The sequence below is a fragment of the Danio aesculapii genome, chromosome 8, assembly GCF_903798145.1.
Source record: "Danio aesculapii chromosome 8, fDanAes4.1, whole genome shotgun sequence".
Lineage (NCBI taxonomy): Eukaryota > Metazoa > Chordata > Actinopteri > Cypriniformes > Danionidae > Danio > Danio aesculapii.
Genome location: NC_079442.1, coordinates 27,270,742 through 27,296,219, shown reverse-complemented (window position 1 = coordinate 27,296,219; position 25,478 = coordinate 27,270,742). Strand labels below are relative to the sequence as shown.

Below are 25,478 nucleotides of genomic sequence, written 5' to 3'. Positions count from 1 at the left end.
CACATGAGCAGATATGAATGCTGCAAACTGTAAACAGCACTGCTGGGCTGTTTGCAAGCCAGTCAGTCACGTTTGGTTTCTGATTACACGTGCTCTACTAAACCAGCCACTGTCAGTTCATCACGATGGAGGACATCTTTTCACATAATAATTTGCACTTCTTTATTTTTTTGCTGATATTTTTTTGTCATATGGTTCACACATACACACATTTTTCATTTCAAGGATAACAAGAACAAGAACTGAGCTTTCAAAATAGGGCTTTTTGCATTCATTTGAGTTTATAATACTTAAACATTTTGTTGCTGTTTTTTATATTACACATTAGGGCTGGACGATATTGGAAAAATCTGACATAGCAATATTTTGTTTTCCTGCCATATATATTGCGAAATAAATACAGGTTCACCACATGGGTTGAATGGTTCTGTTTGCAAAGCAATCATTAATTATGAATGATTGGGGTGATTTTTCTAAGGGTGTGAACCATGTATTAAAAATAATAAATTGTGAGCAAAAATAATTACATTAGAGAAACAAAAAAGTAAAATAAACAGTGCTTTATGGTTTTCCATAGAGTCAAACAGTATTCATACACAGAAATTAAATAATATAATGTAAAATAACACTGTATAGTAGGGTTGGGCCGATAGACGATGTCATCGCCGATGGTCGTTAGACACGACGATGCTGAGCCAGCATCGTGATCGTCCGCCCCGCCCCTGTCGCAACTCACGAAAAATACATACGTGGGCCCCGTTTACACTACTACATCTTAGTTTTAAAATGGCATTTTACAACGAAATAAAAAAAAAGACCATGCGGGTCAGATAGTTGAAACGGTAGGCAACAAATAATTAATTTGTTATGAAATAATTAATTACTCCTAAATAATTAATTCACCGCCGCCTTCGACGATGCCATTGTCCATTGCGATGTTTCATATTAGACATCGTACGATGGCAAATTGGTTGACATCGCCCAACTTTTGCGGTAACTTAAATTTTTGTTGCTCACATGTCTTTAAAGGTACATTCAGCTCCATCGGCTCTAACCTTAATATTATTTTGTAAATTGGTTGACGTCGCCCAACCTTACTGTATAGTCTTCATTGTATTCATTCAGGAAAATAATTGCTCATTAAAGTCTCAGATGTACTTCTTTTTTGTGCCCGAATGCTTTAAACTTTTTGAAATGCCTTTAAAACTTATGCACATGAGGTAGAAGTACATGGAGTAATAGAACACATACTTAATATCACATTAGCCTTTCAATTCATGGTTATTTTATTTTGGAAGCTTTGATATCCAAATAGGTAAATCTGAAAAATGCCTACTTGATATTTTGATAATTGTGGCCAAAAAAGCAATTACAAGACATGTGATGGAAAAAATTACATTCTCCCTTCGACTCCAGATTAATGCATTTAGAAATATCTGGTTCAAGTGGACTGAATACATTAAATTACTCCATCCGATCTTTGTAGAAATATAAAAATATAACCATCTAATTCCCATCCACAGAACAAACATTTTTCAATTCATGACCCATTGCACTCCCCCTCTTAATCCTCTTTTTAAATTACAGCTGATAATAACTAAACTAAAGTTGAGCGAATAAATGAAGGGTTGACCCTCTCTGACCAATGTATATTTAGTTATTGATATTGTTTGTTACTATTATATTGTTACTGTTATTGTCATATGTTTTATTTTATGAAATTTTTGTTTTTTTATTGTGTTCTGTTACTTTATCGTTTGTAAAAAAAAAAAAAAAAAGAAAAATGTTTAGCAATTGGAAATTTACACTCTTAAGTGAAATCATTCTACTTTATATATTGCTACTATAAATAAAAAAAAAAACACATGCAAATGATAAACTTTGACTCTTTTATGGTTCTAATTTGTGATGACCTCACAAATATCACATATTCTCAACTGTTGTGTTGATCAACTATGATCACAACTCAACATTGCAGATCCTGCGATGTGACTATTGCGGACACACATATTGAGATATCGATGCTGAAATGATATATTGTGCAGTCCTAATATATATATTAATATTGTTATTACAATAAGATGCAACTTCTTAAAATATACACCAAAATCATTTGTAATATTCATTTCATCAGTCATTTACTCATTTTCTTTTTTTTTTTGTTTTAAACTGACTAAAAACTGTTTATTCTGTATTGTTGTTGTATGTTCATGTTCATGTGGGTGTCTAGTATTGAGTATCACTGGTTGGTTGTTTTTGTTTTCCCCCTACTTTTGTTCATTCAGCATCTTGCACCACAAGTTTTGTGTTTAAAGATAGCGTATCCTGATAAACCAAAAGAATGTTGCAACTTGTTTTGTTCTTGCACTCTTACTAGTTGATGTGAACCCTGGGAAACATACTTTTAAAAAATACAGAATCGTATGATCCATAACACACAAGCCTGTTTGCTTCATCAGACTCTGTCTTTCTGCTACAGGAGCAGTTTTCAGAGGTGCTGGACGCCATGTTTGAGGTTCTTGTGCAGCCACAAGACCACGTCATTGATCAGGGAGATGATGGGGATAATTTTTATGTAATCGAGAGGTATGTAGCAAACCATGTCATGGTTGATGTCATCGTGATTTGATATACAAAAGTTATTTGCAAGAAAAAACAACTATTTGTATTACTTCTACAAGCTCAGTAGTTGACCGTATGATCGCACATGCAGACTGAACGCAAAATGTGCATGACATTATTATTTTCTCAGTATCATGTGTCTGTAGTTTACACACAATGACAACAGTGTTGTTTTGAAAATGGTGTTGTCATGTAAATGAATGGCCAAATCTGTTTTAGTTGCAAACAGTGTCATGTAAACGAATCTTCACACACTCTCTCTGACGTCAACAGGAGCATTTCAAAATGGCAACATTTGCATTGTTTTGAATTTATAACTACTGCAGATATGAATTTACCAGTGGTATTATGTTCATGTTATTACAGTAATATAATATCCTGTGTTCCAATGAAAAGCTCCTCTTAATCACAAGAACTGCACTTGATATGACAATGTACAGGTTGCCATGAAAAATTATACATGGGTATATTCTTTTTTTAACACTGCAGTTCACTGTGCACAATTATTTGTTAAAGATGTTGAATCGGTTTCATTAACAAAGTGTCAGGAACTGACTGAGCGAAAAGCAGACCTTTAATCCATTATTCAAAGGAAACGAAGCAAACGGAAGCTGTAGCCGTTTGTCAACATCTGCTGCATAAACAGCAAAACATCAGTGTAAATGTCCCAGGCCTGGTCCTCGCTCCTCCTTTTGTCCCTCTGGAGCTCTTCTGTGGTGTGTGTGGCACAGGTGTCGCTCATTAACATTCATTCCCTTGACTATCGGTGCCATTTCACTTGCCACAGACAATAATTAATTATCTTCATCAATGATTCCATTCGTTTTATTGATTAACCAAAGCATTTGTATTGAATGTCAGTGGTCAGAAATTCAGATTGGAGTGTATTGACAGTATAAACTCCACCGCAGTCTTGCCTGAAAGTGTGTTTTTGTGTATTTGCAGGGGTGTTTATGACATTGTGGTACAGAAGGATGGCGTGGGCTGTTGTGTGGGTCAGTATAATAACAAGGGCAGTTTTGGAGAGCTGGCCCTCATGTACAACACTCCACGTGCTGCAACCATCATTGCTAAAGACGAGGGAGCCCTCTGGGGACTGGTGAGTGTGTGAAAGGGCAAGACTGCCAGCACACCCTGCTGAGGAAATGCTCTGTAACAGCACCACCTTGTGGACATGAAACGCTGGATAGCTTAATGTCACTTAAGCTTTACAAAAAATTGGTGTGAGTCAAGCACAAATGTAGATATTAAGTCAATGGTGTGTCTGTTTCAGGATCGGGCAACCTTCCGTAGACTCATAGTGAAGAATAATGCGAAAAAAAGAAGGATGTATGAATGCTTTATCGAGTCTATCCCACTGCTCAAATCGCTAGAGGTGAGAAAAGTCTGTGTTTTGCTGCATTGTTGTGGTTTTTTTCATATATATATATATATATATATATATATATATATATATATATATATATATATATATATATATATATATATATATATATATACTGATGTTGTATTTCTGTCTTGTAGCTGTCTGAGAGGATGAAGATTGTTGACGTACTGGGAGTAAAAACTTTTCAGGATGGAGAAAGGATCATCATGCAGGTGAGCTCAAAAAAATAAGTGGGATTTCAGACCAGTTTTTTAAATGAGAGACTTTTAAGACACTTTTGGGTTGCCAGGTGTTAGTGAAATATGTTTGTAGTTATTTTGATAATCTTCATATGTTGTTACTTGCTGTCTCTTGCACATCTGTGTCTTAAATAATAACTCCAATTTAACTCTACACAAAACAGTCATAGCAGACAATATATACTACATAGCAAATAGCAAAACATTAGAATGATTGTGTCAGTGAATTTAATTTAATTAATTGAGAATTTAAATTAAAGTACAAAATGACACATTGAGGATTTATGAAGCAAAATAAATATTTACAGCATTGTTACCATGTCTTGTGCATGTACAAAACTGTTCATAGCACAAACTTCCTGTCGCACAATAAACGCATACGTGGGTTTAAACGTGCACGTGAGCTGACAGTTTGTGTACAACAGAGATTTATATTGTTCATCAAAAGAGTTCTTTCTTGAGCTTATTTTGGAGGTTGTATGAAAATAAGATTGATGAACTAATGGATCTCAATCTCCAGCATTCACTTTTCACAGAATCCCCAGCATTTGATATTAGGGCTGCACGATATTGGTAAAAACTGAAATTGCAATATTTTATTTCTCTGCAGTAAATATTGCGTTTTGAATACAGTTTCACAAGATAGTTTGAATAGCACTATTTGATGGTTTTCTATGAAGTCTAACAGTATTCAGGCACAGAAAATGAATAATCACAATGAAAAAAATGCTTTTCTTACTGGTTTTTTTTTCGTTTCCAGTCCAAATATCTACAAAATTTTTACATTAGGTAAAAATATATATATATATATATATTTTTTCAACTTCAGAATAAATAAGTCAAAATTAAGAGTTTTTCCTTATAACAAATAAAATGATCTGCCAGTGGGGTACTTAAAAAATCTTTCTAAGTTCTTTCTAACTAAGAAAAACGTTTTTTTTTTTTTCATAAAACGTATAAATTCTGTATTAGCCATGGGCCGGTATAAGTTTCTGACCATTTGATAACCTTAAAAATACCACGGTATCACGGTATTGTGATATTGTGATTACTGCTTTTTTGTGTGTCTGGGAGTAAAACAAAACAAAAAAAAAAAAAAAAAACTTTTTTTCTTATTTGAACATCATTTATTTTATTTTAAGAAACATAATATTTTGGAGCAGTTAACATTTCATGCTAAATAGTTAAAATAACTCATTGACTTCTGCTCTATTTATTAGTAACAAAAACACAGATTTCTTTACAACATATAAAAAGTATAAAAAAACTTACATATACCTTTATAAATGTTATAACAGAACAATTTAGCAGTATTAAAACCTTGACTTCACAGTATCACAGTAAACCTTGAAGCCGGTTATCGTCCCATACCTATTCTGTATAAATACAGTAATTAAATACAATTCTGTAGCTCCAGGTCAACTATAATTCTGACTCCACGTTGCATATCTTGCGATGTGACTACTCCAAATGTGCACATTGTGATATCGATGCTGAAACGATATATTGTGCAGCCCTATTTGATAGGTTATTATGTAACAGCAAGTTCATACTTGATGCATTTAAGGTCTTTGCACACTGAGGTTTTTTTTTGTGTTTGTCATCCTAAAAAAAAAGTTTTTTTTTTCCAATGCATGTTAATTACTTCCTTGACCCAAAAATTGCAAAACAGAACAAAGTCTTCACATCTTCAGTGATGTTTTTGTTCTCCTCTCGTCTTTAAAACAGAAAGAGGAAATAGTGTGTCCATTGAATTGAATTGATCGTAAACAGAGACTGGCAGAAATCCAAAAGTATGGAGACACAAACACACCAAACAATGGCATGGGAAAAGGTGTGTGGTGCCCACTAGATTTTAGTTTTTTATTGTAGGGTGGCTCTAAATTGTCACAACACTTGCTACAGATGCAAAAAAAAAAAAAACAGAAAAAAGTACAATAGTTTTATTTGTTTGCTTTTTTGTTATGGATTAAGGTTTGGGAGGCAATGTGTAAATGTGACTGACACAGCGTAACTAAGGTCATGTTTTGGATGAAAATTTTGGACCCGTTGTGCAATGGACTTGACTCTACCAACAGATCAGATTGATTTTGTGTGAGATGGTGGGTGGTTCCAATGAGATCTTGATATCTGTTCAGCTCTTCACACACTTGAGCAACCACAGTCTGTCGAACCAACACAGAGAGAGAGAGAGAGCGCGCAGGTGTAATTATAGCACTATAATAATAGAGCTGAACTGAAGATCAGGGCTCTGACTGATGCTATTGTATCATTAATCATTATCATTATGGGCTGCTCTATTACCAGGGTGATAAGGCTGATTGCTTCTACATTGTGGAGTCTGGAGAAGTGAAGATTATGATGAAGAGTAAAGTGAGTTCTTGTATTCTTTTTTTCATCCCTTCTTTCATTCTAGTATATCTTTTAAGCTTCTTTAATGTACTTTTTGTGTGTTTTTCCAATGTAACAATTATTTACCTCACCATAAAATACAGACATGTTCATTGAAGGATAGGATGCTTGTATTTTGGAGGGAATTTTAACTTTTTCCCCACGTGTGATTAAAGTTTTCCATTGTGCTTTTTCACATACTGTCTTTTATGCAGTGTAATATTGCTGTTGGTAGTAGTGTGTATATATACAAATAGTAGTATATATAAATAATGTATATATAATTGTCTAAATAGTTCTCCAATAAGAAAGAACTGCATGAAATGAGCTGTCAGTTATTCTAGTTATTTGTGCACAAAATTATGCCAGTAAAGTTTTTAGTTGCAAACAGTTTTCTAGGAGAAAAAAGGTGACTTTGCAGCATGAATATATTTATAGAGAGAGTTTTTAAAAAAAATTTTTTACCTTGGATGGATGTCAAACTATTCTTGCAGATTACATAAAATTAGAATTAAGGGCATTTTAAAGGCGCAATATGTAAACAAAACGTCATTAAAATATCCAAAAACTGCCGGAACAGTGTTATTTATTTTTCTGACTTACGTACTTGCGTTATGACATTTTGCATCTAAAATGTTTCGAGGCACTTCTCAAAAAATGTAACTACACATCGTAACGACACGCAGCGCAAGCTCTATGATTGTCAGCTTGGTAACACTGACAAGCGTGAGCGGTGCTGAGAGAAGCGAGCCTGATGTAGCCATTGTTTACAAGTGTCGAGTCCCGTGAAGGATCTCCAGATGCAAACTTGTTTTGTGTTTACCTTATGCCTCATTCACACTAGCAGCGACTTTGTAGCCTGTCGCTCTGAGTGGTGACCTGCTTCAAACACAGGTCTGTGTAGGTACTGTATGTACAGCATGGATACAACCGGCCTCTGAGCAAGCTGAGAGAGGATTACATGAGCTCTACTGATGCTCCTATTGGCTGTCACTCAAGAAACTCACTCTTCATTTTGCATAAAGTTGAGGGGTTCTCAACTTTGTCACATCGCTTGATGCTGTCGCTTGCGTAGACTGAGGTTGCCAGAAGTTGCCCGCTCTTCGTTGAAATAAACGGTCGCTTGTTGCTTTGCCGTTGCTGGTGGTGTGAATGAGGCTTTATAAAGCTGTTGCACATCTGCCTGTTCCCACCTCTGAATGAGCGAGTTTTGCCTACTTTTAGCATTCAGGATAAACAAAATGCCCACGGAGAAACTCGAAACAGAGGAACATAAAAACCTACTGCCAGCTAGTGTTTCGGAAGTGTTACGCAGAACTATAAATGCATGACTACACACAAGGCAGGCACGGGTCATGCCGATCACTCGACGAAGAGGTATAAATCAGCCTTTAGCTTGTGACACGGACCATGTGACATCATACACCCTCAATTTTCAGTTTAAAAACAGGGAAACACCAAAGACACATGAATAAAATGTATAATTTATTAAACCTCACAGAGCCGCATTACAACAGGAGCCTAAAATGTATTTAGCAAAATAATACAGCGACGCTTCTACCACATGTAACCAAAACTGAAAGAACCAGAAGCAGACGACTGTAACATAATAAAAGCTCTGCCGCTTTAGTGCCAATCATCTCATCAGCACTTTTTTCAGCAGTCTCATTTTTTTCAATGCCATTCTGCCTTACTCATACGAGCAGCATAATATGTGTTGAATACTTCAGCTCATCTATGAACATGATTTCTGCAGGAGTGCCATAGGATGTAAAGACAGACCACAACTCCCATGATTCCCATGTAACAACATATGCCTTTCCTTGTTGTGATTGTGAAAATTACTCACTGTACCTTTAAAGGCAGCATAAACCGGAAGCTGCGACCTTTTTTTTCATATTGGGACGCAGTTCCTAGAGAAACGGGATATTAAATGATGAAAAGTGGGCGTGGCTTTTTTCTGCTGCAAGCTGATTGGATGTAGTAAAGTAAACATTTCATTCATAAAGATCTGGAGATGGGTTTGGGGAGAGTTATTACAACCTAACAGACACTTCCTCCTGCCCATTTCTGTTTGTTGTCAAAACTGACAGTTGGAGAAGCCTGGTTAAGTATGTTAGCTATGCCCAATACTTCAAAACAAAGCAATCTGAGAATATATTATTTATATATATATATATATATATATATATATATATATATATATATATATATATATATATATATATATATAATATTATATATTTTATTTTATTTTTTTAATTGTTCACCACAAAAAGCATTGTGAGCTAACAAAATCATATGGTTGGTTTTGATTTCATGTGGACTTTGAGCAGTGGTTGAAGCTGGATTTATACTCTTGCCTGGTGCCACATCGCGCACCTCCGCTGACTGCGCACACACCTTGCGAAACGGACAAGGCTTTTATACTTGCTGCGTTCGCTGTTGTGATATTCTTTAAAATGACAGGGAACGGTCAAAAGAAACTGACAGTAAAGTCAGAGGGATAAACAGAGAAGTAGGACGTTTCCAGAACTACGCCATATCATTAATATCATTTAATATTTTTAAACTAATTATTTTATTGTTTTTATAAATTATTTTAATGATTACAAATATTTTTATAACCATTCAAGATTTTTTTATCAAACTTTGATGCATCGCTTGCTTTTGTTCATATCTTGGACAGTTTTACCTATTAAAGTTCATTAAAATATTAATAACAAGAGAACATTAGTTATTCTACAATTATATTTTTATTATGGCAAGAATAAAAGCAAAAAAAAGTACACTTACTAAAAAATACAGATGTTTTTATAGATTTAGCTTACTTCACAAGTCACACATTATTGTCTGGGTAGTTTCTGTCCTCTTCTTATGCTAAAAAGGCAATAATGGTCCAACATTACTGACCATTATCATCAATGATTTTCCAAACTTTTTAACAAAAGCTTTTCTCTGTTCTCATGGCTGTTGCAATTTCTAGCCAAGAATTATTGATCATCTTGTTATCTCTATGATCACGGATCGTAAAGATGTCTGTACAGTCATACCTGTTTTAGACAAAAGCTCTTCAAAGTGCTTCATATTCAACTCAAAATCAAACTCAAATCATTCAGTCTCAAAAAAAACCATGCGCTCTGCCAGCCGGAATCATGTTGCGAGCACCCAAAGCGAACCTCTGCTAACTCAGCGATGACGTCACATTCGCTGTGCACACTCAAGCGAACTAGCGGACGCTTCGAGTATAAACCAGGCTTAAGTCTCATCTATTTGACCAACCAATTACTTATCAGTTCTGCTTGGAGAGAGTAGCTTAACGCATATTTTAATAGTCCTGCTAAATCATGTCTAAGTGCCAACAGAGTAATTTTTGACTGTGATTTCCTGTGCCTCTCAGACGAAAGCAGACCGACAGGATAATGCTGAGGTTGAGATCGCTCGCTGCAGTCGAGGGCAGTATTTTGGAGAACTTGCTCTCGTCACTAATAAACCACGTGCTGCCTCAGCCTATGCTATAGGAGACATCAAATGCTTGGGTGAGGATCTGACTTCATTTATGCACTGAAATGAAATAAAAGCTGTCCCAATTACTCACTAATGCTGTTGTGTTCCAGTGATTGATATACAAGCCTTCGAGCGCTTGCTGGGGCCCTGCAAGGAGATCATGAAGAGGAACATCGCCCACTACGAGGAGCAACTGGTGGCTCTGTTTGGATCCAGCGTGGACCTGAGGGACTGAGACAGACTGGCCGTGCCTTACACACACACACACACATACACATCCACACGACACATAGGTTATACACTCCGAAAACATTTTGTAGGTACACATTCCTTTTTATGTGCACTCATACTCCAGCCAACATGCTCACACTTTCAAATCATGCAACACACACTCTCACACACACGCCTGTTGTCATTGCGTCATCTGCTCAGTACGAAATAGAAGCATTACCAGCTCAACCGCTGTGACCCTGAAACAACCACAGCCTGGAGAGGACAAACACACACACACACACACACACACACACACACACTTACACCAAAAATCCCCAGCCAAGGACCCATCCTTTCTCATGGTCACTTGCAGTCACAACAAAGAATCAAGAAAAAGAGATAAAAGAATCTATGTTTAAACAAGAAAAAAGTTGATATCTTTCAATAAAAAAAGCAAAAAAGTGCAAAAATTTAACGTTTTAGAGCATTTTATGCGAATGCGAGAGCTTTGATAAACTTTAAATATGACCTGTTTCCTTCCCTGCTGTTGGTGCATAAAAGTTTTTTGCCGGTGGAATGCACAGTGACCGATTTTTCTCACTTAAACTCCACGTTGTATTGATTAATGTATTACTATTATTATTATTATGATTATATATTATTATTTTGTGGAAGGTTGACTCGCTGTTACACCGCCCCCTAATTGGAGGATGCGAGGCTGATTCTAGTGCGGATATTTTTTTTTTCTTCCCCTTAGTCTTTCTGAATGAGTCGTCCTGAAAAATAAATAAAGCAGACATTTTGGTAACCTGCTGGGACTCTTATGTTGCGAGTGTGTGTGTGTGTGTGTGTGTGTGTGTGTGTGTTGAAAGGTGCGGTCTGTAATTACAGGAACAGTGCCATTTAAATGTCAGGAATCAGTTTTGTGTTCATTGTCTTTTCATTGGGGACACCATACAAGTGTTTTTAAAATGGAGTGTTATTTTTCCTTTAGGGCGGTAGTTGGCTGTTGTTAGTTGGTTAACACCATTGAGGGTTGGCTAGTTTCAGCATTTACAGATTGTACTTTTAATAAACTTTGGATAAATCAGGGTGTCTGCTTTTATTTGGGTTTTGTTTTTTGCGTTTGGTTTGGGAAAGGGTGAGTAAATAACTTTTGTGTGAACTAAAACTGATTCCATTTGAATTCTATATGTATTTTCTGTTCATGAATTTAAGTCTATTGAAAAGGATTGATTAAACTGGCCATGTGCCAAGTGTTTGGGCTATTTGAGGGCATTAGTGCCCATCCACTTTTTAGACAAAATAAAAACAGCTATGTTAAGGGTTTATAAGATGTGAGAAGTCAACCAGCTATGGGGTAAATCAAAGAATTGCAAACCTCAATTTGAAGCAAAGAAATATCTGAAAATCAGTCAAAATGAGAAAGGTACAAGACTGTACTTGTTGCTTCAGTGAGAGAAGCAATGGCGATAAACAAAAGCATTTGTTTACAGACGTCAGCTCTTTAATATTCATTTGGTTTACAATCATTGAGCTCACAACAGGTCTTTCTTTAAAAGCTTATCAATTACTGTCAAAAAACAAAAACTTTTTCCCTTGGACAAAATGAGTGGAGTTTTTACTTCCGGAGCCTGTCTCTTGGGCTTAGAAGCAAAACAGACTCAAGTACAGTTCTGAGGAACATCTGTGACGACCCATCCTTATGGCAATATTGACCCACACTAAGAAGTTTTGGATAAATGAAACAAAGTCTACATTTTTATACAGTACACACTTAAACTTTACCCATACCACCAAACCTGCCCCTAACCCTACACTATCCGACCTTAGCAGCACCAGAACATTTATTATGAACACAGTAAATACATATTTATTTATTTTTTGATGCAACTACATAGTAGTTAAGGCCACCTAATATAAAGTGGGACCAAGGAAATATACCTTTATTGATCATATTCTCTGCCTTACCATTATCTCAGAATAAAACGTTAAATTGTGTTGCATTTTGGTTGGTTTTTCTGAAGGGTTTTATTAAGCCAGAGCCATTACTGAGTTGTCTTCTCACTGTGAGTAAAAAAATGGTTTGCTTCTTGCTTAGTCAGTGTGTTAGGTCCATTTCATGCGTATACAAGAAGTGAATGCTCAAACTCGAGGCCTGCCTGTTGTAAAATATTAAAAATGTATAAAGAATATAATCATACTTTGTGTACACTGTACTTAGATCGTGTGACACCCTCGGGATATCCAGTAGGTGGCAGTAAGTGAACTGAGGCGCTGTTTGATCTACTTCACCAGAAGAAGAGGGAGATTCAAAACAGCTGCTGTGCCAGCGATAAAGTTTTCAGCATGTAGGTATCACACAGATTTAAACTAAACCCAAAATACACCGCATGTGTCAACAGTCGAACGAGAATCATGAGCGTTTGTCGTGTTTGTTGATTTATCTCTTCCCACTGGATTTAGGTAGTCGAATGTCGCGTTGTGTTCTTGTGTGCTAAGACATGCCGTTAATGATGTTTTAAAGAGACTGTCTTTTAGAAAGTTATGTTATAAACGTAATACGACAGATTATAATGTCCTGTAATATCTAAAAATGTGAAGTCAAACTCTCTTTAGCTCCCGTTTAACCCTAAGTAAATGAACCGCGTCTTATTATAGTAAACTGTAACGTCAGTAAACGTGTTTTGTCGACACATCGATTACCAGTAAAGTTAGTATAACCATAAGTTTACTTGGATATACAATAGATAAACTATAGTTAAAATAGTAAAACCATGGATTATTTGTGGTTAACTTTGGTGTAAAAACATGTTTTTTTTGTTGGTGTTTTTCTTGTAAGGGGGTTGTCACTTAGCCATTGGAGAATTATGTTTGTGATTTACTTCAGAAATTGTATTACTTAAGAAAATGTAACAAACCCAACGCAACACAAGCTCCAAATTAAGCCCCCAGCTTTAAAACGTTTGACTACTATAATTATTATTACTATTATTATAATTTATATTAGGGCCTGCAAATATTGATAGCACAGAGCCCACACACTTCCTATCAGCATTTCACACTTGTCTCAGTAAAGTCAAAAAGCTGTTAAAAGTCATTTCCTTCAACTACTGATCTAGAATCAGTCTTCTCCACGCAAAAATATCAGTAACTACTACAAGATAACTAATAAGCTGATCCCAGACCAGTGTTACCCGGTACAGAGAAAGAGCATCTGCATGTCTTTTGTTTCCTTATTTTAACCCTCAGTTGCATGAGAAAGAGTTTTGAAACATTAACTGGCCGCTTTGTCTCTAAGCTCTGCAGGTGAGATCGATTATTTTGATCTATTTTTGATATTTTTATCTATTTTGTTTATTGTGATTTTGTCAGATTTGCATAGTTTTTCTTTGTTTTTAAATTAATGGAAAAAGAGAAATTGCTGTATGTCGGCATGCTGTCTCTGTTTACATTTTTTTTTAGTCTAATGTTAGTTCTTTTTTTACTTTGCCATCAAAAATATGATTAATTCTCTCAAAAAAGAAACTTCTGTCATCTAGTTAACTTTGTGTCGTACCAAGCCTGTCGCTTTATCATTTGGAACATGAAAGAAGATATTTTGAAGAATGGTCTAAAGTAGTTGTTGTTTTCTTTTTTTTTTTTTTTCTTCTTTAGTCCATACAGTGAAAACCAGCGGGCTCTAACATTATTCGAAACATCTTCTAAATTCCATGAAAGAAAGAAAGAAAATGACAAGGGATGAGTTCAAATAATTCTTGACAGAATTTTCTTTTTTAGTTGAACTTTAATGTCATTTTTTAAATGTTTAATGAATGAAATGTTATTCAAAAGTCAAGAAGGTTTGTACCAAATTTAGTGAGTTTGGTGTATTCTGACCTGTGAAATGACACGGCCCAGAAACAAACGGAAAGCTTGTCTAAACTAAACATGAATGTGAAAGCTTTATATTTTTGGAGAACCTCTTAAGGCCCAATGTGTTTTTTTTACACACATTTTTTTTTTGTTTTTCTTTGCTATTTGTGCTTATTAGAACCTAATTACAGTAAAAACCTAAGTATCATCTTTTGATACAATGTACTTTTAGAGAAAAATGATATCCATATATGTGGACTCATGGTCTGAATTTACATAAAACACTTTTTCCAGAATTTTTTAATGCATATTTAACATAGAATATTTTTTTGAACTTGCTTTGACTATCAGAGAGTAAAAACAATTTTTTCCCTATTTTGGACAGTTAAAAATAGTGTTTGGGACATTTCATATGCTGCAAAACAGTTGCAGAATGACACTGCATGTCTGTAACAAAATATACAAACATTCATAGTATTTTAAATAGCCACTTAAGAGCTCAAATGTGCTGTATATATAGGATATAGGATATAAAAGTTTAGATGTCTGTCTTTAGTCAAACCGTTTACATTAGCATGTGGTGTAACACAGGAATCACACATCCAGCCCACAGCTTCCTGACTTCCTTTGATGTTTTTTTTTTTTTTTTTTTACTTGTGCAGATATATTTTAATTTGTGCTGTGTATCAAAAACTCCTATTGATTGTGTTTGTTGCTTGAGTGCTGTGAATTAAAATGGCTTTTTATTAATTAAGCTACTGGCTGTGAAAGTGACTTTGGATATGATGGTGAGGAAAACTGAATGTTGAAAACAACTGACAGCTGTTGCAGCAAGTTAGAGAAATAACTGCATTTGTTTGTGAAATCAAGAGGATAGTCCAACTCTGTTGAGCACACCGCATGTGTCTTAACAGAAAAGTGTTCATTTTCTGTGTTAAGTTACTTTAAAGGGCACCTATGATCAAAATCATCTTTTGTATGCTGGTTCGACAGAACTGTGTGTTTTTTTTCATTTCCTGATGTTAAAATAGGACCCAAATTCCTCCCATTTTGAGGCCCACCGCAACAAGACGTAGAAGTGCAGTTTTCCCCGCCCACTGAATTGATTGACAGACACGTATTAACATGTCTCTGTATTAATCTGTATAATTATATCAACAAGACAGGACATGCGCAAAGCAACTGAGATTAAAAGATCTGTTCAGCTCAACCATCATATGTGATGAAGAATGAGTTTTAGTCTATCACCACAGCCACGTGCTGTACAATTATAAAAGGAGACGCTTCAATCCTGGTTTATGGACATTAAATCAGGTTTATTTTGTACATTAACATAACAGATATCCACATAGTAGTGGATATTAACGTGTATCTTGTTACATTTGCAGTGCAAAAACAGTGAAAAGTTAAATGCTCGCGCTGTGTGTATGTGTCCGCTGTGTGAACTTTGTAATGACATTAGGTCTGTTTCAGTAAGGATGTTCAACCAACTCTGAGTTTAAACTTGAACTCTGATTTGACTTACCGAGAGATTAAAAACTCAAGAGTTTTTCGTTTCAGAATAGCTGATCTGAGTTAGGTCTATCAACTTTGAGTAGACTCAAAGACTAAGAGTTAAGCGTGCACATCGCGACTACACTGCAAAAAATGCTTTTCTTATTCAGATTATTTGTTTTGTTTCTAGTCCAAATATCTAAAACATCTTAAATCAAGAAGCATTTCTAGGCAAGCAAAACAGATTTTCTTAAGAAATAATATGCCAAAATGAAGTGGGTATTTCCTTAAAACAAGCAAATAATCTGCTAATGGGGTGAGCAAATTAATCTTGTTTTTCCTTTTGACATAAGATTAATTTGCTTGTTTTAAGGAAAAACCCACTTCATTTTGGCATATTATTTCTACAAAAAAAGACAATGTGTTTTGCTTGTCTAGAAAATTATTTTTGATTTAAGAATTTTTAAGAATAATTGGAAACAAGAAACAAGACAATAAATTTGCAGTGTATAAAAAGACTTTATAAAAGGAGCGTAGAAATTACGAGTCACCATGGCAACATCTGAATAAAGAGATCAGCATTTCTTTCTCCAGCTGAACTTGATGTGCTCATGCAAAGTTAAAGCAAATATGAGCATATATTTAAAAAAGCAACACCACTGCATCAGTGAAACAGTTGGGAAACATAGCTGCTCAAGTTAATGCGTAAGTTTACATAGCACTTGTATGTCTGCCTTTATTATTGATCAAGTGGTAGAGGTTGATATGACATTCAGAATGTAAGCAGAACTAAAAAACAGTTTTTAGTACGAGTAATAATTCAATAATCTAGTTACAGTACATGTGAAAGGTTTGGAATTTAAGCTAATTATTTATTAAAAAAGGACAAGCCATTCTTGTACTTGACTTTGTTCTTTGTGTGACTGAAATGCAGGAAATAGCTGTTTCCATCCAAAATGCTAATTAAATGTATGTGCAAAACTGGAATATCGCATAAAAGATGTGAGAATAAAGCAGCGTTTCCATCGAGTCAAAGCGAACAAAATTGTCCCTTCCCGATTAACTGGCGCCAAATATCAACAGTAAAAATGGAATTTACTGCGGTAGAAGAAGCTGCATGAATCTTTTCTTTATTTTATAAATTACTTGCACCTCAGAAGACAATGCTGACATGCAATGAACGCATGGTGGTGTTTGAAAGGCGTCAGACACAGAGCTATTATTTTGCAGAGCTGTATTTGGTTTTCCAAAGAATATTTTTTTCAAAATGATTTTAAAGAAATGTTTTTTTTACTGTTCAAAATCATATATTCAGTGGAAAGATTCAGTGGATGGTGAAGGGATAGTTCACACAAAACTGATAATTCTGTCATCATTTACTCTTGTTCCAAACCTGACTTTCTTTAATCTGTTGAACAACAGAAAAGAAGACATTTTGAAGAAAGCTGGTAATCATTGAATTCTGTAGTATTTGTTTTTCCCACTGTTGAAGTCAGGTTTTTAGCCAATGTCTGTTGTCACAATACTAAAATTCGATACCAATCGATACAGACATTTTAAAAACATCCGTTTCCCGCTAACATTGGAGCGCTGTTGGACATGTTCTTAAACAGTGCTGATTTGCCATTGTGTTCACATGCTCAAAAGAAATGACTGTGATTGGCCATGAAGGTCATTAGTTCACTGAACTCACAGCTGTTTACTGAGTATAAACACAGATAAAGGGACACTGGAGCATTTTAAAGTCACGTTGATCAGCTGGTTTGTCTATAAGCTGCCATACGAGCGATCCGCTGATGAGTCATGGCTTTAAAACGTCCCAGTGTCCCTGTATCTGTGGTTACACTCAGTAAACCGTGGTGAGTTCGTTGAACTGATGACCTTCAGGGCCAATCACAGTCATTTCTGTTGAGCGTGCTCAATAGCGCTCACATGTTAGAGGGAAATGGACGTTTTTAAAATGTCAGTATCGATTGGTACTGAATTCAAGTATCGTGCAACCATACCACTTGAGGGTGGTCATTTTTGGTTCAACTATCCCTTTGAATGTTCCTTATTGAACCATCCATGCGCATAAGAACCATTAATTTTCAGTTCAGTCAGGCACTATTTAGAACAGAAGTGGCACTCACTGACCCCTGTGTTGACCCGTGCCCTTGGCATGTGTGCAGGTGTGATGGTGACGGCTACACAGTCGTTCGAATCGAGCCTCTGCATGAGCGCTGGGATTTAGAAGAGGTGTGCGCCCAATTACTCAATAACCAATGGCCGCGCAGCACCGGGGCGCGAATTTACTCACTACATCAGTCCAGCCACAACTATCCAGTGTGTCTCCTGCTACTGCAGGGGGAGAGGCAGAGTCAACATGAGAAGCTCATTGGTCATGCCCGCCTGTCCCGTGTTCTGGGCAGCCGAAGTCTGTTGGTGGAGTCGGTCGTGGTTTGCAAATCATTGCGAGGGAAGGGATATGGCCGAATCCTTATGGAAGGTGTTGAACGCTATGCCAAAGGACGGGGCTGTACCCGATTGTGCCTAACTACTCATGATAAGCAACACTTCTATGCTCATCTAGGGTTTGTGCTTTCCAAACCTGTCCAAAGTGTGGGGACTCTGGCCTCCTTCATGCCTATGGAGATTCTGCACAAGTTCTGTAGGACTGCTGAGAATGAGGAGGAAGAGAGGAAGATTGAGGTTACCAATCATGCTAAATCAACACCTTCTGTTTTACCTCCTCCACCACCACCTCCAATTTCTTGTCCTCCACCACCACCTCCACCTCCTCCTGCATCATCCTGTGCTGCAGTTAGTCAGACGCTGGAGCAAACGCCGTACACCGACAACAGCGGACGGCAAAGATTCTGGATGCACAAGGACATCTGAGACTCAGGATACACTCCCTTCAATCTGTAACTGATTCAGGGATGCACTGTATTGACTTGAAGTACTGTAACAGTCCGAATGTGCCTTGGTCAGAGTTTACTTAATTATCTTATAGCACCTCTAATAGAAATGTCACTGCTTTTAAAAGGTGTTATTAAAATAAAAAAACTTATTGTCACAGTTCAAGTGTTGCGCTTGTCATTTGATGGGATCATATTTGATGTTGGACAATTTAAAGTAGGTAGTTAATGTGTCATGAAATACTTTCACTTGTTTTTACGCAAGTGAAGTACACTTGGAACAGCATTTCTTTGAAATATAGATTTTTGTAACATCCAGAGTTTGTAACATAATATCCAGGGTTTTTGCTGTTACTTTTGTGCAAATATTATAACTTGTTACTGCTCATCATTTCTAATTTGTTTTAAAATATCTCTTAATTAGTAGCCCTACAATGCGATAAAAAAAAATTTTTTAATGGATTTTGGGGGGTAGCAATGAATATAACATCATTATTACTGAATATAAAGTACAACCCCAATTTAGAAAAAAAAATGGGACAGCATGGAAAACGGAAATAAAAAAGACTTGTATTTCATTGCAGACAAAGTGAACACAAAATGTTTTTAATTTGTAAATATACATCCTTTCCTGTCATTCAGACCTGCAACACATTTTAAAAAAGCTTGGACAGGAGCAATTTAGGGCTAATAACAGGTTAATTGATTAAATAATAATGTGGTTTAAAACAGGTGATGTCAACAGATGATTATAATTATGATTTGGTATAAAAGCAGCATCCGAGAAAGTTCTAGTCTTTTAGGAGTAAAGATGGGCAAAGGATTACCAGTTTGCCAACAAATGCATGAGAAAATTATTGAAATGTTCCTCAAAGAAAGATAGGAAGACATTTGGATATTTCATCTTTAACAGTGCATAGCATAATTAAATCATTTAAGGAATCTGGAGGAATTTTAGTGCATAAAGGACAAGGGCGCAAGCCTAATCTGAACAACTGTGATCTCCGATCCCTCAGACGGCACTGCATAAAGTATCGTCATTCATCTATGTGATGTCACCACATGGGCTCAGGACTACTTTGGCACACCCTTGTCAAGTACCACAATACATAGTTACATTCACAAATGCCAGTTAAAACTGCACTGTGCCAAAAGGAAGCCCTATATTAACAGTGTCCAGAACCGCTGTCAACTTCTCTGGGCTCAGAGGCATCTGGGATGAACCATCACACAGTGGAAACGTGTTTTACGGTCAAATGAATTAGTATTTCAGATATATTTTTTTTTTGGGGTGGGGGGGTGCATGCCATGTGATCGGGACCAAAGAAGAAAAGGATCATGTAGAGTAGACTGTTAACAGCAGCAAGTCCAAAACCCAGGGTCTGTCATGGTATGGGGTTGTGTCAGTACCCTTGGCAAAGGTAACTTCTGTGATGGCACTATTAATGCTAAAGTACAATATGCTGCCTTCCTTTCCAGGGATGCCATGCATATTTCAACAAGACAATACAAACCCACATTCTGCACACATTACAGTCCTGGCTGTGGAGGAAGAGGATACAGGTACTTGACTGGCCTGCCAGCAGTCCGGACCTGTCTCCAATAGAGAATGTGTGGTGCATTTTGAAGTGCAAAATGCGACAACAGCGACCCTGTACTGTTGCCCACCCTAAGACTTGTTTGCAGGAAGAATGGGACAAAATTACACCCGAAACACTTCATCACTTGGTTTCTTTAATCACTAAATGTCTTTTAAGTGTTGTGAAAAGTGGTAAATGATCAACTGTTCCAACTTTTTTTTAAATGTATGGCAAGAACCAAAACTGGAAAATGTTTTTATAAAAAAAAATAATAATAATAATGAAGATCACCTGAAATAATGTGCTGTTGTATTGTCTGCAATGAAATACAAGTCAAAGTAAATTTAGAAATCACTTCTTTCTTTTTTATTTGCATTTTCCATACTATCCCAACCTTTTCTGATTTGGGGTTGTATAAACATTAAAAAGCGATCATACATGCAGTGTGAACCACAACTGGTGTTTTTATTTTACATATTGCTATGTTATTAACTCAGATGATGACAGAGAGATCTCCTGTTTATGTTCATTTTTAGACACTTTCTCCAATATGATACAAAATATGAATGAGTCTAATTTGTGTGTGTATTTCATAGGCATGCTTTTGGGATCCTCTGTTCCCCATCCCTTCCTCACCTTAGCCCTGTCAATCATGTTCAATCCTGTTCTGAATATGGTTGAGGGGATGGAGTCTGTTGTTGGGAGGCGTGGCTTTCAAGTGATCTGGAATGTACCAACAGCTCGGTGTCAGCGTCGATATGGAGTCTCCCTGCCACTTCAGCAGTACAACATCATACACAATTCACACCAGAGATTTCAGGGTCAAAATATGAGCATATTTTATCAGCGCCGCCTGGGCCTCTACCCCTACATCAGCCATGAAGGGGTAAAAGTCAATGGTGGTTTACCTCAAGAAGGATACCTGAAGGCTCATCTATCCCTAGCAGAAGTGGAGATCAGGGAAAAGCTGAGGTCGAGCTTCAGTGGATTAGCAGTGCTAGATTGGGAGGCATGGGAGCCTGTGTGGAAGTGGAACTTCGGGACCAGAATTGTATATCGGAAACTTTCTAAAAAGCTGGTTAGGTGGGAACATCCAGATATGTCTGAGGAGGAAGTAAAATCCAAAGCAAAAGTGGACTTTGAGTTAGCAGCAAGACAGTTCATGGAAGAGACTCTGCGCCTTGGGCTTCGCCTCTGCCCAGAGGGATTATGGGGGTTTTATGGATTTCCAAGTTGCTATAACAACAATGGCCAAGGACAGAACGGGTACACGGGGAAGTGCCACAATGGCACAGAAATTTTAAATGATAGACTGGGGTTTCTATGGCAACAATCCACCGCACTGTATCCAAGCATTTATTTGTGGCGTAAACTGGCCGGACACCCACACGCTCAGCTAATGGTGAGACACCGTATACTAGAAGCCCTCCGAGTGGCTTCTCAGCATTCACCTGGCAGTGAACCACTTCCTGTACTTCCCTACACCCGAGTGGCATTCATTCACTCATTGACGTTTCTGAATCAGGTACCTGGACAAGAACCCTTTTATGCGTTTCAGCTGTTTCTCTTTAGGGCAATGGTCTCAAACTCAATTTCTGGAGGGCCGTAGCTCTGCATAGTTTAGCTCCAACCACCTTCAACTCACACCTGCTCAATAGTCCCTAGTAATCTTGAACACCTTGATTAGTTGGACCAGCTGTGTTTGATTAGGCTTGGAACAAAACTGTGCAGAGCTGCGGCACTCCAGGAATCAAGATTGAGACATATGCTTTAGGGCTTCTCACTGGCCTAATGTTTCCATAGTTCCTAGAACTATTGGTGGAAGTACCTGCTTTTTCACCGTGTTCACACCACATAAACTATAAAATATTTAATTATAGAAACAGCTAAGACAGTTACTTCTACTTCAGACTAGGGTGTAACCCAGTACTTCAGACTAGGGTGTAACCCAGTACAACAGGAACTACTAGTGATGTGCTGTAAACATGCACTGTTTTTGAACACCACACTTAATGTTCCTGATGGCTGGCATACATCACTTTAGACTCATTGTGAGGGTATGAATGTAACCAGGAAAATCACTCAAGATACAAATTATGCTATTTTCTTAAACTATTGTCAGAAGTACCTGTTTTTTGTGTTTGTGTAGAAACTAGGAACAATTTTAGTTATAGAAATGCTTTTTTGAAAGAACTAAATTAGCTGCTACTTTAAGGAAGAGTCTAAGAAAACAATAGAGACTACCAGTGATGTAAATGTACAGTGACTGGGAGAATGGATGACCTATAAAACACTGGCTCAGTATTTTAAAGTGTTACAAGACATACACGTACAGACAGCTAATGTTAGCTTTATTTACTTGTTGCCTTTATCAGTGATGTTGTGTTCTTATTTTAGAACTAGTCGACAGGGTGGGCGATGCGGTGGCGCAGTGGATAGCACCATTCGCCTCACAGCAAGAAGGTCGCTGGTCCGAGTCTCGGCTGGGTCAGTTGGCATTTCTGTGTGGAGTTTGCATGTTCTTCCCGTGTTCACTCCGGTTTCCCCCACAAGTCCAAAGACGTGGTACAGGTGAATTGGGTATGCTAAAATTGACCGTAGTTTATGAGTGTGTGTATGAGTGTTTTCCAGTGATGGGCTGCGACTGGAAGGGCATCCGCTGCGTAAAACATATGCTGGATAAGTTGGCGGTTCATTCCGCTGTGGCGACTCCAGATTAAAAAAGGAACTAAGCCGAAAAGAAAATGAATGAATGAATAAATGAATAGTCGACAGGGTGAGCACCCAAAAACTAAATATTTCCTTAGGGGTTGCATTTGCAGGTCTAGTAGAAATCCTCATTTGATGTAAGCCAATCAACAGTGATATCATTCCAGCTTTTCATTCAACAAGAACAATCACGTGAGAATAGAGAACAGGGAAGTTCATCATTTATTGGTTGGTTTCCATGTTTATGTAAACTCTTTTCATGGAACACATGGACATGCTTTAATTAGTGTACTTATTTTCACTTAGTTCCTAGTGTGCTGGGTTCATCACAGTTCCAGTGATGTGAACATGTATGTACTTTCACAAGTAGTTATAGGAACTATGAAAGATTTCCTCTGATATTAATGCCCTTTTGTAAAGGTCAGAATTGGATGTTCTCTGTTTGCTGAGCTCTAGTCTTATCATGCATTAGTGGGCCCTTCACCTCTACCCAGAATAGACTTTGAAAGAGGAAGGGGTTTAGTTCTAAGTTCACACTTAGTACAGTCATAGGTAAATCACCTCATCTTCAAGTATTTCAGACTTCTTTAATCGTTACTCTATTCACACACTTAAAATAATAAAGATTGAAATGCCGGAAGATGAGGTGATTTAAGTAAGGTGATAGAGTCAATTAAAATTAATCTTTAAAAACATTTTTATTAACACTGTTAATGTGTTATTTTAAAATCTATTCACATGTATTACTGTGAGGTCTTGTCTTTTAATAGTACTTCAACTTATTTAGTCTGCTTTCAGTTAATTAAATATTTGGCCAGTTTTAGATAACATTAGCAATACTTCTGACTTTAAAAACAACATTCATGTGTGAATCTGTTTTTGTATCTTTTCAGACAGATTTGGAGCACACACTTGGTGAGAGCGCAGCTTTAGGTGCCGCGGGAGTTGTGTTATGGGGTGAACTGAGTTTTGCTAAATCCAAGGTCAGTCTGAATGCTGTGACTCCCTTTTTTGTAATAACCTAATAGTTTCATTACTGTTCTATGGGTCCAAACCATGACAATATACAAGCCTATAGGCCCAATCCCAATTCTAACCCTCAGCCTTTCCTGTTACCCCTACTCCTCATTTTGCACGTTCCCTTGAAGCGGTAGGGGTGTCCCAATTCTCTTGAAGGCGTAGGGCTAAGGGGAAGAGCTAGATACCTCTCGAAACAAAGATTTTCAGGACCACACTTGAAACCAAAGGGTAAGAACATTTCCCAGAATACACCAGCTACAACGGCAGCATTGCTGCCAAAGAAGTAAAGAGATGCACAAATTAGTATTTTTTTTGTCATTATTACGAAGTTTTACAACAAACAAGCACATTTTAACATATTCATAACCGCGTTCGTGTTTTACCGTCATGTTAAAAAAAAAAACACTAAAATAAAAACGTGGTTTTTATTTTTAAAGCGCGCTAAATTTCGCAATCTATAATCCATTATAATAACTCCTGTATAGCAGTCCCACAACATTCTAACACTCGAATACCCTGTCAGAAAAGTCTAGTGGCTGGGAATGAGCTTTTTACAGTGTCTGCTGTAATGTTAATATTGTTTTTGGTGTGTTTACATAGATAAATAGGGCCACGGTGTAAATGCACAGTACAGTTATGATCTTATTGACACATTATGATAACATCATGATATATGCCTTCAGTGATTTCCTGAAGATAAATACCAAAAAATAACACAACTGGAATAACTACAGCAGTCGCCATCGTCTGATCTTATATGGAGTACAAGCTCGCGATGACATATGATGATGTGTGCAGGTGCTGTAGTGCTGTGCCAATTCTTAGGGGTAAATTTTAAAGCCCTTCCCCTTCACACTCTGTTTCAAGGGGAAGGGGTAGGGGTACAAAAATAGAATTGTCATTGGGCCTTAGACGTAGCATTTAAACTTAGACCTTGCACACTGGCCTTATTAACTCATTGCTGTTATAATTCCTCTGTTTTCCTCTAGCATCAGTGCACTCTCTTGCATGATTACCTGAGCTCAGTATTAGGAGAGTATATCACCGCACTGCGGGCCGGAGTGAGGAATTGCAGTGAGAGATTGTGTAACGCCCAGGGACGCTGCTCTCGATGGGACCCTCACTCACATCACATGATTCCGCTAAATGGTGCCCATGATGCCCTTTCTCTCAGTGACATGAGGTCAAAGTTCAAGTGTGTCTGTTATGAAGGATGGAGTGGAGAAAAGTGTGAGCGTAGAATTTCTGAAGAACAGGTGTGATGCCTGGATTTCATGTCTGATTATAAACAAAGATGTGTTCGAAAAATCAGAGAAAAGGCAAAAGTACAAGACTGTACTAACAGAAACACTCCACTTTCTTGTAAATAGGCTCATTTTACAAGTGCTCTACAGTTAAACAGTTGAGTTTTACCATTTTTGAATTCATTCAGTCAATGTCTGGATTTGGCGGGGACACATTTAGCTTAGTTTAGTGTAAATCATTAAATTGGATTAGATTATTAGCATCTCGCTCAAAAAAAAGAGTTTCTAGTTGTGAATTATGTGATATTTAAATTATG

The 25,478-nt window shown here is 37.0% G+C and overlaps 2 protein-coding genes across 3 annotated transcripts in view; both read left to right on the top strand.

Annotated features, from left to right (window-relative positions):
- Positions 1-11,449, top strand: part of prkar2aa (protein kinase, cAMP-dependent, regulatory, type II, alpha A) — a 38,106-nt gene extending 26,657 nt beyond the window's left edge. The window contains exons 4-10 of the mRNA XM_056463531.1: positions 2,480-2,586; positions 3,568-3,721; positions 3,896-3,997; positions 4,147-4,221; positions 6,556-6,621; positions 10,040-10,178; positions 10,257-11,449. Of these exons, the coding sequence (XP_056319506.1) occupies positions 2,480-2,586; positions 3,568-3,721; positions 3,896-3,997; positions 4,147-4,221; positions 6,556-6,621; positions 10,040-10,178; positions 10,257-10,381 (768 nt within the window). The 3' untranslated portion in view covers positions 10,382-11,449. The remainder of the gene's footprint in view (positions 1-2,479; positions 2,587-3,567; positions 3,722-3,895; positions 3,998-4,146; positions 4,222-6,555; positions 6,622-10,039; positions 10,179-10,256) is intronic.
- A 1,179-nt stretch (positions 11,450-12,628) lies between these two features.
- Positions 12,629-25,458, top strand: LOC130233476 (hyaluronidase-3-like). Of its 2 annotated transcripts, XM_056463528.1 has the most exons (4): positions 12,629-12,710; positions 20,785-21,713; positions 23,791-23,880; positions 24,907-25,458. In XM_056463528.1, exons 2-4 carry the CDS (start codon positions 20,787-20,789, stop codon positions 25,177-25,179), a joined length of 1,290 nt encoding a protein of 429 aa, XP_056319503.1. In that variant the 5' UTR covers positions 12,629-12,710; positions 20,785-20,786; the 3' UTR covers positions 25,180-25,458. The 2 variants fall into 2 exon arrangements, with proteins under 2 accessions (XP_056319503.1, XP_056319504.1); XM_056463529.1 differs by lacking the exons at positions 20,785-21,713; positions 23,791-23,880; positions 24,907-25,458 and adding an exon at positions 17,880-18,764 and having other exon boundaries at positions 12,630-12,710.
- Positions 25,459-25,478: the final 20 nt, after the last annotated feature.

Excerpts from the sequence above, each read along its gene's own strand:
- LOC130233476 (XM_056463528.1), top strand. The coding sequence starts at position 20,787 with ATGCTTTTGGGATCCTCTGTTCCCCATCCCTTCCTCACCTTAGCCCTG. Across the intron at positions 21,714-23,790 it reads CATTGACGTTTCTGAATCAG|ACAGATTTGGAGCACACACT; the intron begins GTACCTGGACAA and ends GTATCTTTTCAG. Across the intron at positions 23,881-24,906 it reads TGAGTTTTGCTAAATCCAAG|CATCAGTGCACTCTCTTGCA; the intron begins GTCAGTCTGAAT and ends GTTTTCCTCTAG.